The following is a 17500-nucleotide window of genomic DNA, read 5'->3' as shown; positions in this document are numbered from 1 at the left end:
CCCCACACAGTAACTCTGTCATTTCTCAACCGTTTCGGACACGGGCGGCTCGCCAGAACTGGCCCGGCCCCCTGGGCGCATTCCTGGGGGTCTGGATGTTATGGGGACCCACCAGGGACCCCCACATGGTAACTCTGTCATTTCTCTACCGTTTTGGACGTGGGGCGGCTCGCCGGAATATGGTCTAAGACTTAGACCATATGAAAAGGACTTAATATATCCTACACTGCAATCCAGCAGATTAACCACATTAACCCTACAGTAAAATCCTTATTCTTGGCATGAAATCTGATCTACAAGCTCACAGCTTGTAGGACTCTTTTTGCTATTTGACATACAGCAAAGTATAGGGGTTAAGTGGCTATAAACTAAGTTTTGGTAGACCCTCAATGTGGCCCTAATAATCCTTTGGTATGAGTGATGATTCAGGATGATTCAAGTGTTTCTCTGTGATCAAGCAGTGGCCCCAAAGAACAAGATATGACACATTAAAGGCTGTATCATAATCCAAAGTTCAGAAAGCATAGGGAATAAACATGGGTTCTATTTTCTTCCATGCTAAACCCCTTATCCCTGAACTACTTTGCCTTTTTTCCTATTTGAAAAACCTTTTTGAATAGTTAAAATAGCCAATATACAACGTGTCGATGTAGATATTAACTATTCAAAAATGTTTTTCAAAATAGTAATAAAAAAAAAAAAAGGGGCCAAGTAGTTTAGGGATAAGAGGTTTAGTGTGGACAAAAATAGGGCCTAGACTGTGTTGGACATGACCAGAGGATGTGAAAAAGAACATAATGGGACAACAATAAAATAAAATAATAATAATGTATTAGAAGCATCTCTTGTCAATGAGGTGCCGGTAGAAGGCCATAAGGCTTAGTCTACGTCAGACCTGAGAGTGAGTGATAAATGTCAGACCTGAGAAATATCATAACACTTGGGCTAATATCAATGCGAGAGGGAGAGGATGACATGCCAGAACAGATATAAATCCATAAGTATTCACACTTCATCATATTATTGCTGTCGGGCAGAAACCTTGTAACTCCATAATTTCAACATTTTATGCTTTTTTCTTTTTTTTGTCGATTTTTTATAAATTAATTCAACACTGTCACGTGGGCTTGTAGATTGGCTATTCTTTGCTCTTTTTGAGGGGCGCTAGTCCCTCCTATGCCCAGCTTTGTGTGTTTGTGTGTACCACAGCGTCAAGACGGGTCAAGAAAGCACCTAGACCAGGTTTTTGAATTTAGAATTCAATCAAATGCATAAAAATCAGACCTGTCTGAAGTGATTGGTGCAACAGTGACACTTGGTGGTCAACAAATGCTATTGTGAAATGGAGTTTTAGTGTAACAGTACAGATACAGCTTCCCATCATGCACCTGTGCACAGTGTGAAGCTCAACAGCGCCACTTTGTCACCTGTTGGTACCCTAAACATATGGACATACAGACCTAGGGACGGACGGACATTGCTGGTCATTGGAGTGGCTGCACCACTCAAAAATAGTCATCATGAATCATACGTATAAGCTAAGAACCTAACAGTGGAATATCTATCTACTGCTATAAGTGTATACACTATAGTTTTACTTTTATGTCTACATAAAGTTATATTTAAGTTACATAAGTTGAGCCTATGTAGGAGGTCGAGGCTAAGGCAAGTTCTACGGCAAGTGCTATGGGCTAAGATGGAGTCTGAAGAAATGGGTTTATAGACTATGGCGGAAGATTGGGAGTGAGTCTGCAGTTCTGATTGCAATGGCAAGTGCATTCCATATAGTTTTGGAGCCAGAAGGGAGAAGAGTTTGGGACGTGTGGAGCGTTGTTGTCCCGGCTTTTTTAGCGAAGGTACTTCCAGCTTCCCTGCGTCGGCTCATTTTTCAGGTGAATTCAAGGGCAGCGAGCGGGGCGGGGCTTCACTCAGTAGAGCCAGTTGAAGCCCTAGAAGCATACCCTACTTTATCATCAATTTTAAAATGAAATGGACGATAGCTTACAAAAAAACATATCGTGGTTATTCACTGTAAAAACGAACTACTGAAAGCTTAAAGCATTTATGATAATGATTACTAAGGTAATACAACCAGTAAGACGCCTGAGGGCGAGAAGCGACCTCGCCCTAAAGGGCAAGGTTGCGTGCACGCGTCCGCCTGGGTGACAGCAGACTGCTGGGCGAGCGCTGGCTCTTTGACATGGTGGGTCAGATCAACATATGGAATTAATTCTGTACTGGCCATATATGGAGCGTGTCTTGAGTGTACAGGGTTTGATGAGGTCAGATCAACATATGGAATGTCAGAACAGGTCAGCTCCATATATAGATATCTAAGGGTGGCAGCGGGACAGTGTCTTGAGTGTACAGGGTTTGATGAGGGCCCAGGTAGGGCCAGGCCTTAATTGTCAGGCCTGTTGAGAACTCTAGTTTTCGCCGGCTGCCGGGCGAGGCTGCACTAATAACTTTGGGGCAGGCCCGTCTAGAGTTTAAATGGACAGGTATCAGTCAAAAGGGAGACATCCAAGAGGAAGGATGGATGGGGAAGGATCAACATATGGAATGTCAGAACAGGTCAGCTCCATATATGGAGATCCAAGGGTTTGAGGTTTAAGGTCAGATGAGTTGCTGTCCAATATTGATGACATCAGGGATCTCCATATGTGGGCTTAATATTGATGACATCACGTGATGTCACGAGGCATGACCATATATGGGGCGTGACCAACTGACGAGAAATGCACGATTGCATATAGTTAACTGCGACCTGCGGTCAAGTGTTTACATTGTAAATCCCCATTGTAATCAATGGAGTGGTCATTAATCTGCAGCCACCATGCAGAGGGGGGACAGTGACACCCGCTATAGGCCATTAACGGGAACTGCAGGGAATTCAGCACTTCCTTATTGGCTTAATTTAAAAAGAGGTATGCTTGCCGCCTGGTTACTATACGCCCGTGTATATAGCTAGATACACAGAGGGATGAAGGTATGGTTAGCAGGTATAGATTTTAATGGGACCACTGGAAACGTTTCTGCTGGGTTGCCATGGCAACACCACATTATGTAGAACAGGGAGCTTTTTTAACACACGCACGCACGCACAAACACACGCACGCACACACACGCACACACACACACACACACACACACACACACACACACACACACACACTGAATGGCTGTCTCAGGAAACCCTGCTATTGCAGTTTCTATGACAACCACTCACAACTCCATATCCTCTGTCTCCCTCTCTATCATTGTCGCTCCCTCCATCACCATCATTATTATTTTCTCTCCATCTGAGCTCTCTCATCTCTCTCATCTCTCTCATCTCTCCACCTCTCTCTCATCTCTCTCTCATCTCTCTCATCTCTCCACCTCTCTCTCATCTCTCCACCTCTCTCTCATCTCTCTCTCATCTCTCTCATCTCTCCACCTCTCTCTCATCTCTCCACCTCTCTCTCATCTCTCCATCTCTTTCTCATCTCTCTCTCATTTCTCCATCTCTCTCTCATCTCTCCATCTCTTTCTCATCTCTCTCTCATCTCTCCATCTCTTTCTCATCTCTCTCTCATCTCTCCATCTCTCTCTCATCTCTCCATCTCTTTCTCATCTCTCTCTCATCTCTCCATCTCTCTCTCATCTCTCCATCTCTTTCTCATCTCTCTCTCATCTCTCCATCTCTTTCTCATCTCTCTCTCATCTCTCCATCTCTCTCTCATCTCTCCATCTCTCCATCTCTCTCTCATCTCTCTCTCATCTCTCCATCTCTTTCTCATCTCTCTCTCATTTCTCCACCTCTCTCTCATCTCTCCATCTCTTTCTCATCTCTCTCTCATCTCTCCATCTCTTTCTCATCTCTCTCTCATCTCTCCATCTCTCTCTCATCTCTCCATCTCTTTCTCATCTCTCTCTCATCTCTCCATCTCTCTCTCATCTCTCCATCTCTTTCTCATCTCTCTCTCATCTCTCCATCTCTTTCTCATCTCTCTCTCATCTCTCCATCTCTCTCTCATCTCTCCATCTCTCCATCTCTCTCTCATCTCTCTCTCATCTCTCCATCTCTTTCTCATCTCTCTCTCATCTCTCCACCTCTCTCTCATCTCTCCATCTCTTTCTCATCTCTCTCTCATCTCTCCATCTCTCTCTCATCTCTCCATCTCTTTCTCATCTCTCTCTCATCTCTCCATCTCTCTCTCATCTCTCCAATCTCTCTCTCATCTCTCCATCTCTCTCTCATCTCTCCATCTCTCTCATCTCTCCATCTCTTTCTCATCTCTCTCTCATCTCTCCATCTCTCTCTCATCTCTCCATCTCTCTCTCATCTCTCCATCTCTTTCTCATCTCTCTCTCATCTCTCCATCTCTCTCTCATCTCTCTCTCATCTCTCCATCTCTCTCTCATCTCTCCATCTCTTTCTCATCTCTCCATCTCTCTCTCATCTCTCCATCTCTCTCTCATCTTTCTCATCTCTCCATCTCTCTCTCATCTCTCCATCTCTCTCTCATCTCTCCATCTCTCTCTCATCTCTCCATCTCTTTCTCATCTCTCTCTCATCTCTCCATCTCTCTCTCATCTCTCCATCTCTCTCTCATCTCTCTCATCTCTCTCTCATCTCTCCATCTCTCTCATCTCTCCATCTCTCTCTCATCTCTCTCTCATCTCTCCATCTCTTTCTCATCTCTTTCTCATCTCTCCATCTCTTTCTCATCTCTCTCTCATCTCTCCATCTCTTTCTCATCTCTCTCTCATCTCTCCATCTCTCTCTCATCTCTCTCATCTCTCCATCTCTTTCTCATCTCTCTCTCATCTCTCCATCTCTCTCATCTCTCCATCTCTCTCTCATCTCTCCATCTCTCTCTCATCTCGCCATCTCTTTCTCATCTCTCTCAATACAGCCAGGGTTAAGTGCTTAATCAGACTAATCGATTTAGTCCACTATGAAAAATCGATTAGAATGTTTTGTATATATACAAAATTAAAACACTATTAAAAGATCCTTCTTGGTTATTTGATTAGGCTATATGAGCGAGATTAAGTTGGTTATTTGTTCTAAATGTCGGTTTCGATATGCAGTATGTAAAGCCCTAAGTGTTGAAGTTTCTACAGGTTCAACTTCTGGATTAGTTTGTTGGTTTCAGACACAGTTCTCGGAATCTAATTTGGTCCCTGATCAGGATCTGGTACTAATGCTGAGTCCTGGGAACCTAGAACTCAGAATGCGCACGTTGTGAGGTTGTAGATTGGCTATTTTAGTTACTTTTATGATGTACCTACTTTATTGTTTTAAGATGTATTTATTGACAATGTACACATTATCATATCGCTTTCTCAATCTCTCTTTTTTTAAACAAGACATACTGAAAAATAAACAAAAAGGGAAAAAGACAAGCACCACAAAAAAAGGAAGAAATACAGCCCCCCCCCCCCCCCCCCCCCCTCGCCCACCCCTATCTCAGTCAGGTAAACTACTATAGGCATGTAACGAAACACTCAACTCATGATAACTACATTGCAAAAGTAGCATTACTTGTAAAATTACTTAATTTCTGTGCAACATCTGTAAACATGCTTGCTTGCTTTCTTGTTTAGAACCTACAGTAGTTTGAGTTAACATTTCTTTGATGGCATCTTAGGATAGATGTAGACCTAATTGACAGTGCAGAAACATATCCAGCAAGGGCAGAATCCATTTCTTGCGACCGACCGTCGGTCGGTCGGTCGGTCCGCCGGTCCGCCGGTCCGTCGGTCCGTCGGTCCGCCGGTCCGTCGCTCCGCCGGTCCGTCGGTCCGTCGGCCGGTCCGTTTTTAGGTCGGCCGCTCCGTATTTACGCCGGCCGGCCGGTAATTTCTGTACCGTTTTGGACGTGGGTGGTAAATGACAGAGTTACCATTTGGGGGTACCTGGGGGTCCCCAGGGGTCCCCGAACCTCGAGACCCCCATAGACGCCCCCGGGGGGGCCACACGATTCAAATGAGACCACCCACGTTCAAAATGGTACATCAATTACAGAGTTACCATTTGGGGGTCCCTGGGGGTCCCCAGGGGTCCCCGAACCTCGAGACCCCCATAGACGCCCCCGGGGGGGCCACACGATTCAAATGAGACCACCCACGTCCAAAACGGTACAGAAATTACCGGCCGGCCGGCGTAAATACGGAGCGGCCGACCTAAAAACGGACCGGCCGACGGACCGACGGACCGGCGGACCGACGGACCGGCGGAGCGACGGACCGGCGGAGCGACGGACCGGCGGAGCGACGGACCGGCGGACCGACGGACCGGCGGACCGACGGACCGGCGGACCGACGGACCGGCGGACCGACGGACCGGCGGACCGACCGACCGACGGACCGACGGACCGACGGACCGACCGACGGTCGGTCGCAAGAAATGGATTTCTCTCCAAAACACTTGAATATGATGGGATATGATAAAAGCTCACATTTCATATCACACACACCATCATTTTACTAGCCCCCCCTAAAAAAATAAAATAATCTTATTTATTTTTACATATTAAATCGATTAATATCGTCGGGATTCACGACGATAATCGGCGGGATTAATATTGATATATATCAATATACGGTACATCGTTACCTGCCTATAAACTACACATCTTTCATTACTTTATATTGTCCACGACCACGACACCTTTTGACAACAACAAGGAGATAGTGAAATCAACCACAACCGGAACCTCCGGTGCCGTGCACCTCCAAGATTAATCTCCTAGTTTCAAATGTGTGTAGTTTGGTATAATGGTACTGTTTCTTTTGGTATAATAATAATCGTTTGGCATGTCCATCTTTACTATTCTAACTCGTAGCTCGACTGGAGACACTAAATATTCCATTTAGTTTTAGTCATATTTTAGTCCTCGGAAATGTTTTAGTGTTAGTTTCACTGTTTTAGTTTAGTTTTAGTCGACTAAATATCATACGATTAATAGTCTACTAAATTTACAGTTGATTTTGTCGACTAAAATGCCTTTTTTTGGTGATTTAAAGGCGGATTTACACTTGCTTGCATGCTGAACATAGCCGACCTACAAGCTCGCGACGCATCGCAGCACGACACATTGTGATCTTGTAGATCCGCTATTTTCAGAGCACAACACCCAAGCGCAACCAAACATAAAAGGATCTCATCTCTGATCTCATCCACTAGTCCCTCCCTAACATTTTAGTGTAGTTATATTTGTTGACTAAATTGTCAGTAGGCTATATTTAGTCATGGTTTTAGTCATCATGGCTTAGTTTTTAATTTTCAGATTGCTTCCCAACTGTCCTGGGGATTGTGGGTGGGGGAGGGTGGGATAGGGGATTCAGTTTTATTACAGTTTTATTGTTATATTTCTTCTGTGTCACCAACACTTAAGAGTTCTTATATGTGTCGATTGCACTACTGAAGGTTATGTGCTCTTGTTTGATTTTCCTGTTAATTTAATGTCCCGTAACTTTTGTGTGACTTAACATTCATGGCTGCCCCTGGGCTTCTGTTTAAAAATGTAATAAAACGATTTAGAAAATAAAGGAAATAAGTGGTCTATATAGGCCTGCACCACCTTGGATGAATAGCAATGAGTAGCAGGCTCACCACGTGGTGTATTGTGAGCTTGTAGATCAGTTATTTACACTATAATTCCTTTCATTTTAAAAGGTAGAAAATGTTGGAAAGTAATTGACAGCAAATTAAATGGCCAGTACTGGGAAGGCAGGATTTAAGTGGTCAACGTTTGACCCCTGACCTTCCTAAATGCAACATGCTGCTATGGAAACGGACACAGAAAATAGACCTTGACTCACTCTAGGGAGTGCATTCTGTCAGAACAAGGTGTGCGTGTCTCTCTGAGTGTGCGTGTCTCTCTGTGTGTGTGCGTGAGTGCGTGCGTGCGTGCGTGCGTGCGCGCACTTTGTTCAGAGTGAAAAACAGGATGTGATGTAATATCCAGGAGAATTCTGGAAGGGGTTCTGACTACTCTTTTACTCCTTGTCTACCCGCTGCTCCTCTTTTTATCTCTCGTTTCTAACATAGAGTTAAAAATAATAGAGCTGCTCACCCAGCTCATACTCCCTTTTTGGCCCTTCTTCCAGGGTTGGAAAAGTGTGACGGACGCGGGCCTATTTGGGCTGACGCGCTTTGCGTTGTCTCGCATGCGCAGTAGTGTCACTCCCATGCATGCGCAGTAGTGTCACTCCCGTGCATGCGCAGTAGTGTCACTCCCGTGCATGCGCAGTAGTGTCACTCCCATGCATGCGCAGTAGTGTCACTCCCGTGCATGCGCAGTAGTGTCACTCCCATGCATGCGCAGTAGTGTCACTCCCATGCGCAGTAGTGTCACTCCCATGCGCAGTAGTGTCACTCCCGTGCATGCGCAGTAGTGTCACTCCCATGCGCAGTAGTGTCACTCCCATGCGCAGTAGTGTCACTCCCATGCGCAGTAGTGTCACTCCCATGCATGCGCAGTAGTGTCACTCCCGTGCATGCGCAGTAGTGTCACTCCCGTGCATGCGCAGTAGTGTCACTCCCATGCGCAGTAGTGTCACTCCCATGCATGCGCAGTAGTGTCACTCCCATGCGCAGTAGTGTCACTCCCATGCATGCGCAGTAGTGTCACTCCCATGCATGCGCAGTAGTGTCACTCCCATGCGCAGTAGTGTCACTCCCATGCATGCGCAGTAGTGTCACTCCCGTGCATGCGCAGTAGTGTCACTCCCGTGCATGCGCAGTAGTGTCACTCCTATGCGCAGTAGTGTCACTCCCATGCGCAGTAGTGTCACTCCCGTGCATGCGCAGTAGTGTCACTCCCGTGCATGCGCAGTAGTGTCACTCCCGTGCATGCGCAGTAGTGTCACTCCCATGCGCAGTAGTGTCACTCCCATGCGCAGTAGTGTCATTCCCATGCGCAGTAGTGTCACTCCCATGCGCAGTAGTGTCACTCCCATGCGCAGTAGTGTCACTCCCATGCGCAGTAGTGTCACTCCCGTGCCAAACCCTGTGCGAAAACTTGTGCGCATGCAAGCGCATACGGTCAAGCCCATTGGACGAACCAATTCTCACTCATTCATGTCATGTGTCTGTCTGGCCCCAGCCGTAATACGCTGCAGTAGGCTACCTGTGATCGGCCAGTGTTCACAATGTGCTTCAGTTCTCCCTCTCGGCTCTGGGGGCTTGGTTTCTATATGGCTACTTCCGTCACTTCCCACTTCCATGATCTTTATAAAGATCTGATCCTTGTGCCAAGTACTGTTGGCTGATTGTAACGGCACCGATCTAGAAGGACTTTCTATTTGAATCGAACGATTCAACTTTATTTTATTTCAGACCCGTAGGTACTGTATGGCGCTAATAAAAAAGTAGTAGCCTCGGTACCCAGACTTTTATTTTCATTCGCATTCGGCTCAAAAAAAAAAAGAAAGCCTGGGGGAACGAGACACATTTCCTGGTCTAGGAGTGGGAGTGAACTACAGTGCAAAGGGGGCGGGGCTAGAGGAGTGGGAGTGAACTACAGTGCAGAGGGGGCGGGGCTAGATGAGTGGGAGTGAACTACAGTGCAGAGGGGGCGGGGCTAGAGGAGTGGGAGTGAACTACAGTGCAGAGGGGCGTCAAATATGGCGACGTGGGGGCACGGTGGCACAGTTGGTAGTGCTGTCGCCTCACAGCTAGAAGGTCCTGGGTTCGATTCCCGCTCGGGGCGCTGTGGGTGCTGGCGGCGTGTTTCCTCCTCCGCGTCATCAGTGCCCATACCCGAAGGCGGGGTTGGCGAAAGGGCCTTTCTGTGTGGAGTTTGCATGTTCTCCCCGTGTCCCCTAGGGTAGGTATACCCTCACAAAAAACATGCAGTAATCCTGGTCTCTAAACTGCCTCCCCCTGGCCAGCCGGGACGCCTGATGGAGGGGAAAGGAACTGGTTGGAATAACGTGTTCCTTCCACGCGCTACGTCCAACCAGGGAAACGCCCCCCTGTCAGGTGTAAAGGAGCAACTTGGACACTCAAGCATGAAGGAAGCATGAGTTAAGTCCGTTGCTCTCCCTAGGTTGGCGGAGGGTGTGTAGAGCCCAGGATCACATCACAGGATGATTGACACAGGGGTGAAAAATGGGTTACAAAATCGTGGGTCAAAAAATATAAATTAAAAAAAAAAATATGGCGACGTCAGTTTAGGTGTCCCTATTTTGGTGATTATAAGCAAACATTTTCCAAAAATGTAAGATCTACAATTTCACAACCCATCACTCACAATGCATTATGAACTTGTATCTTGTACGTTATCTTCGCTGCATGACACCATCAAGAGAAGTATTTGCAGTAATACGTGTGGCCCCTTCCTACCTCCCACAATAAGCTGGTTCTCTTTCCCCTGCAAATAAGGCAGCTGGCCATGAGGCAGGTGGATAGATGCAAACTCATCCATTATCTTGCCTCTTGACCTTTGTTGATGGTGATTGAGAAAGCCAGCATGACAGAAATCGTCACACTGCTGCCGTCTGGGTGTAAAGGTCCCAGGCTGGCAGCTCTGTCCTGCTGATGTGAACGGGGACATGTGCTCTCTGCATAGCTGCCTGTTTAAATCAGGGGTTAATCCCAACCTTTCTATTACCACAGGCCGGCTGACAGCTCATACAATGTTCGCAGACCGGGAGGGGGGGGGGGGGGAATGATGATGTTGCGCATCATCGTACCAAAACACAGAAGACAGTTGACTGGCTCACAACGTAATGTTATATCATTGACCTAAATGCCGTTATTTATCAACAAGGATAGCATGATTAGAAGTTAGACCTATATGTCTTTTTCGGAAATGACTTTGGACAGTATGTGGAATACTTTAGTTAAACATGCAGAGTTACACAATACTTTACCTGGGTTACATCATCTTCTGATCCCGTACCGACGTGCAGTGTTTTTTCATTATCGTGACAAAATATGCTACAGCTTGTTGTCGTTACGCTGCTGCAGCTGCACGTGTGAACGGTAAAGATACCAAGGATTCAACAGTGACTTATGCTACAGTATGCAACACGGAAGTTACACAGACTCTAATGATGCGTTCACACAGGCAGATGCAAAGATGCAGTCTGCCTTTTATTGTCACAGATGTTTCGTTCCTTTAATCCCGGAACATCTCTGGGTGGTGGAGCAGCGACAGGGACGTCTCCCTGCCGCCCCTAACGCCCAAGAAAATGTAAAAAGAAAGATGAAAACGGTGAAAACGTGCAAGTCTATATACCCACGCATGTCGTGCGTGTGGGAGGGAATGGTATTCCTTCTGAAAAAACCCAGAACACACCATTGTCTGGGTCTCACTGGTGGGCTATACTATGGACAGTTCAGTCCTGCCTACCAACGAATGAATCATTGCACCAACGTTGGCATTCATTGCCAATGAATGATAAAAGGATAACACAAAAAGAGTTGTGGTCTTGTGTATGCAATTCATCAAGACATTTAAAGAGAATAATAAATAAATACATATAAGTCATCATTTACGCTAGAAGCAATAATTGTGAAAAATAATGTTAGGGGGTGGGGGTCATTTCTGCAGTTAAATGTAGAATATGTACAAAACAATGTGTGTGTGTGTGTGTGTGTGTGTGTGTGTGTGTGTGTGTGTGTGTTTCAGCCCCATGCCTCTGAGTCCAGCTGCTGACAACAAGCATGATCGCCCACGGCAACAGGCCGTTGTTTCTAACGGCAACCAGACAGGTTCTACGACTGACGAGGGCGAGGACCCGAATGACAACACCACCGTGGTCCGCATCGGAATTCCTGACCTGCAACAGACGGTACACACAGGCACACACGCGCACGTGCATACAGCCACACACGCACATGGACACGGGCCAGCGTAACCTTGTAGTTGTATCACATATATGCACAGCTATGCAACATCGATCTCGCACTAGTATTTGTTGATTTCTCAAAGGCTTTTGATTCAGTGGATAGAGCCAAAATGTTTGAAATTCTTAGAGAAATGGTTGGATGGCACTTACACCCGCCTTCTAATGAGAGCGCAAAATCTCTCTTGGAAGAGCCACCCATCGCCTAATCTAATATACCCAGTGTTTCTTCACTAGTCCGATCCAGAAGAACACAGTTTGCCGGCCACTGCTACAGAGCTGACAATGAGGTTATATCTTCCCTTCTTCTCTGCCTCAAAGCAGACCAGAGGTAGAACACTGTCGTTCCCAGGGGGGCAGTCAGACAGATATTTCGTGAAGCCACTAAAGAAATCGGGACTTCCTGAAAGTTCATATAATGGCCTGTTGTGGCGCTGTCATTGGGCCCAAAAAAACCCATAGCTCCATAGAGGTCCATGTATTTGGGCCCAACTTCACCTAGACTGTATTACCTTAATAAACATGGTCATGAATACTTTCTGCTTCCAGTCACTAGTTTAAAGTCTCATTTCTCATGTCATAATATTATTTTTGGAAAATTATGGTCCCATTTATTAAAAGAATTACCATAAAGTCGCGTATGTTCTGAGGGGCGTGGCTACCGTTACAGTCTATGAACGGGAGCCACCCCCGTTCAGTCAAAATAAAAACCAACGAAGAGTAAGGGGGGAAGTCCCGCCTCGTTGTCTGGGCCAGCCAATGGCCAGCTGGGCCCAAACGGAGCCAGCCAATGGCCAGCTGGGCCCAAACGGATCTAGAAATATGGCGACTTACAGTGCAAGGAATTACAGGCTTCATTTTACCTCCATGTTAGACCCGGGGAACGCTTTGTCCATATATTTTACAGTCTATGGTCGTTCCCTGATGTCATCGCTAGGGACACATGCATGGGGATTGCAATGAAGGACTGGAAAGTCTGGCGTGGCATTGTGAAATCCATGATCTCGACAGACACCCCCCCCCCCATAAGATTTCTAAGATTTCTATTTCTATTTAACTCTGAGAGTGTACAAATGTAAGGGTCCACTCCATTTCTACACTTTCTGTCGCTATCTCTTTTTCTCTGTCTTTCTCTGTCTTTCTCTTGCTCCATCCCTCCCACTCTCTCTCGTTCTCAGTCTTTCCTTTTCTCCAACCCTCCCTCCCTCTTTCTCCACCCCTCTCTGTCTCTCACTCTCTCTCTGTCTCTCTCCATCATTAGAAGTACATACTATATACTATACATACTATACATACATTATAATAACTAGAAAACAGTATTTAGACTCTTCCTAACTGAAAGCTGCCTCCCTATATTTAAATCAATCTAATGCTTTCAGACTTGGACGTGGACATTTTGACAGCATAGATATTATCCACTGCCTCTCTCACTTTCTTTGTCTCTCTCTCTCCATCATTAGAAGTGTCTCCGTCTGGATCCAGAGCTTCCAGTGTGGAGCAGTAAGCAGAAGGTACTGGTGACACTGACCCAGGCTCTGTCGGACGTTCTGAACTACGGTTTGTTCCAGCCGGCGTTCAACGGCAGAGCCGGCAAGTTCCTCGATGAAGAACGCCTTCTCAAAGAGTACCCTCTCCCCCCGATTACACCCATACCTTATCTGGAGGTACATATACCTTATCTAAAGTTATGTACTAAGCACAACCCTGATTACACTTTTCCTAGAGTTATCTATACTGCTATAAATGCTACTACATACTGCTAAACTACCTCTGATTAGACCTTATTTTTACATATTTTATAAATAAAATTCTAACGACTAGAAGACGGCATTTGGCCCCTTCCTAAGTGAAAGCCGCCCCCATTTACAGTATATCAATCTAATGCTTTCAGACTGCAGATTGCTTTGAATGGGTGCACAGACAATTACTGACATTTTGATAGCACAGTGTGTTCTTCAGAGTCACTCTGTGCTGGTGAAATGTCAGTAATCTTCTTTGCACCTGCTGAAAGATTTTGAGGTGACCCTTGTGCTCCAATGCTTGCTTTCCCTTGTAATGCTACTTTGGTCCCTGTCTAAGAAGCACCAGCCCTCGTCCTTTTAGCACGTGACCTCGCGGAAGTTTGGACAAACAAAGTCTGTGTTTATCTATTATAGGTTTTGATCTAATCTAATCTAATCTGACTATACTGTTCTTTTGTTTCTTAGTTTCGTTATAAGCGGAGAGTTTACACCCAGAGCTATGTGGACGACAAGCAGCTAGCCAAACTTCATACCAAGGTACACGCATGCACGCAAGAGGGTGTTCAAAATAACAGACTCAACACAACTCAAACTTAAGCACCTTTACAATGACCACGGTCATTTGCTGTACATCAAATTAAAAACGCAAGCAAAACTGCATTTCAGAAGTATACAATAAGGCTTTACACAATCAAGACAGAGACATACTGTAGATACAGTACATGACATAATCCGCAGATTTGATCACAGATTTTACAGACAAAGAATATAGAAAATACTTTTGCACACCTACTGGGACAGGTGCATCGTGAGACCGAGGTTGTGAGGCCGAAACGTTGTAACCCTCAGTAGCCTAATTAACTACTGCTATATAAGTGAAGACAGTGTGCAGGATCTCCTTTCTCTCATAAACAACACACACAAGCAACCAACCAACCAACCAACCATATATTAGGTCTAATTATTGATCATTGAGGGGCACTAGCCCCTCCTATATTCAGCCATTAGTGTAGAGTTTCGTCTTACACAAACATTACATTCCCATTGACAATGACTGGAGAATGTTGCGTCACAGTGTCTGAGAAAATTGGCATGTGACTATTTAAAGCCCCTCACTTCACACGGGTGTGATTTTTGTATTCTCTGTTCTATAAAAATGACTGTCTGTCTGTGTCTTTGTCTGGAGAATATGCCCATATGCGCGTCACGGACGGACGGACAGGCAGACAGACAGACAGACAGACAGACAGACAGACAGACAGACACCAATTCAGACACCAATTCAAAATAACTTGGTCCTTGAAAATGTTCAACTGAAGGAGCGTGGAGTGCAAATAACCTCCTGTCAGCTCATGATAAAAGTGGCTTCACGAAGCAACACAGAGCATAACTCCCAGGGACTCGAGCAATCAACCACTATATTCATGGCAAGTATTTCATACAGCTTAAGTTAAATTCTCAATCCCTTTAAAAGGCCTAGCTGTGCTGCTTTTTTTTATTGATCGTTCACAAAGGCCTTTGACACAGAATATTGAGTGGTCTGAGCAGGCTGTTGGCTCGTTTGTAAATGACATGTCTGGAAGGACGCAATGTGTTACACTTGCCATAAAATATATGTAAACAACATAAACGAAAATATATGTAAACAACATCATAAACAAAATGTTCCAAATGCACATTTCCATTATAATGCAGTCGATGCTGTTTGCTCCTGTGGTGCTACTCTTGCTCAATCTCTTGAGTGTCTTCAGTGTGCTTGTAGTGTTGTGGAGTCATACTGTAGCTGAGTGTCTTCAGTGTGCTTGTAGTGTTGTGGAGTCATACTGTAGCTGAGTGTCTTCAGTGTGCTTGTAGTGTTGTGGAGTCATACTGTAGCTGAGTGTCTTCAGTGTGCTTGTAGTGTTGTGGAGTCATACTGTAGCTGAGTGTCTTCAGTGTGCTTGTAGTGTTGTGGAGTCATACTGTAGCTGAGTGTCTTCAGTGTGCTTGTAGTGTTGTGGAGTCATACTGTAGCTGAGTGTCTTCAGTGTGCTTGTAGTGTTGTGGAGTCATACTGTAGCTGAGTGTCTTCAGTGTGCTTGTAGTGTTGTGGAGTCATACTGTAGCTGAGTGTCTTCAGTGTGCTTGTAGTGTTGTGGAGTCATACTGTAGCTGAGTGTCTTCAGTGTGCTTGTAGTGTTGTGGAGTCATACTGTAGCTGAGTGTCTTCAGTGTGCTTGTAGTGTTGTGGAGTCATACTGTAGCTGAGTGTCTTCAGTGTGCTTGTAGTGTTGTGGAGTCATACTGTAGCTGAGTGTCTTCAGTGTGCTTGTAGTGTTGTGGAGTCATACTGTAGCTGCGTGACTTGAAACCTGTGCTGAATGCTATAATAATAATAATAATAATAATAATAAAACTTTATTTGTATAGCACCTTTCATGACATGAAATGCAGCTCAAAGTGCTTTACAGAACAATGGAGAATAAAAGAAAAGCAAGGCAACGACATTAAAAAACAAGCAGTAATGCAGTACAGTGAGGACATGAAAAATAAAAAATACAAGATCAATTAAAGGCAATGTTGTAGAAGTGGGTCTTGAGCTGAGCTTTAAAAATGTCTACAGAGGCTGCCTGACGAAGGTACAGACAAAAAATACAGACAATACAGACAAAAAAACGGAAATAGGAAGACATGGGCTTCTCCTTCTGGCATTGTCACCTTACCCGGCACGGGCAGTCAGATTGAAGTAGTGTCAAAGTACTTAGGATCATTTAACATTTGAACGCCACCTTGAAAACGTAGTAAAGACGCCCAAGCTTTATTTTAGAAATGAGAAATAAATCTTTTGTCACCAAGGGAAAAACTGGTTGAGGATACATTCCTTCCATGACTGGATCACAGTGTTTTTACATGCATGCCTCTGCCAAATGCTTGCATTGTTAGAAATCGTGTACCACACAGTGCTCTGAGGTTTGTCACAGGCTGCGAGTTTCTCACTCATCACATGTGTCGTGGAATTCTGGATCAATCAGTAATATATTGATTAGAATAGCTCTCACGCAAAACACTTTGCTTTCAAATACCTTACTCACTGCCCCTGCAGCTTGGAATCACTTTGCAGACAGATCTGCAGGTTAAGTAACTGATCACGCTTTAGGTCTTTGAAAAGTCTAAAGTCTGATTTGATTGCGGACTTCATGGGAAATTGCACAGGCTTATAGCTGTTTTTATTGTAGGCTTTCTATTGGTGCCATATCATATGTTTAACTGTAAAATTATTTTTAATCTTCAGTGTTTTCATGTAAAATGTTTGTATATGTTTTTGTAAGTTGTAACTTTTTGTAACTGCTGCTGCTACCTTGGACGGGGCCATCTTGTATCTCAATGGGATTTTACATACATAAATACAGGTTGAGAACAGAAGTGAGAGTACAATCTAATTGTATGTCAGTAAAACTAAATAAATGTATTCATGGCTTTGTGTATTTCTTCAGGCCAATCTGAAGCGTTTCATGGAATATGTCCATCAGAAGAATATCGATAAAGTTTCCAGGTGGCTTGAGAAAGGACTTGACCCAAACTTCCATGACTCTGATACTGGAGGTACAGTGGGACACGCAGGCACGCACGCATGCACGCACGCACGCACGCACGCACTTCTACAAGTCATCTTTGAAAAGTTGGAGACAGAACATGTATGTTCTATTAACAGTGGTTCTCAATAAATAAATTAAAAGTTTATGTTTCTGTTGATTATGATTATTATTTGCACACATAGTGAAATATACAGACAAAAAATATATTACAAAAGTATTTGAAATGTGGACATATCGGCTGCATAATTGCTTATAACGTAAAAAAACCCCTCAAACATCAGTCTGGTTCTAGCAGTGACGTTGAGTCTTTCTGCGTGTTATTTCAGAGTGTCC

At 44.9% G+C, this 17500-nt stretch overlaps 1 protein-coding gene across 3 annotated transcripts in view; it reads left to right on the top strand.

The window, feature by feature from the left end:
- The window catches only part of shank3b (SH3 and multiple ankyrin repeat domains 3b), a 56523-nt gene that overhangs the window by 11762 nt on the left and 27261 nt on the right, over positions 1 to 17500 (top strand). For all 3 annotated transcript variants that reach the window (XM_083757841.1, XM_083757842.1, XM_083757843.1), the window contains exons 3-7: positions 11634 to 11796; positions 13311 to 13514; positions 14058 to 14129; positions 17066 to 17174; positions 17494 to 17500. The exon at positions 17494 to 17500 is cut by the window's right edge and continues 145 nt beyond it. In XM_083757841.1, the coding sequence (XP_083613967.1) occupies positions 11634 to 11796; positions 13311 to 13514; positions 14058 to 14129; positions 17066 to 17174; positions 17494 to 17500 (555 nt within the window). The remainder of the gene's footprint in view (positions 1 to 11633; positions 11797 to 13310; positions 13515 to 14057; positions 14130 to 17065; positions 17175 to 17493) is intronic.

Source organism: Protomyctophum parallelum (genome assembly GCF_964188405.1).
Source record: "Protomyctophum parallelum genome assembly, chromosome: 22".
Taxonomy (NCBI): domain Eukaryota; kingdom Metazoa; phylum Chordata; class Actinopteri; order Myctophiformes; family Myctophidae; genus Protomyctophum; species Protomyctophum parallelum.
The sequence above is the reverse complement of the archived record's forward strand: the minus strand, read 5'-3'. Positions and strand labels throughout refer to the sequence as shown.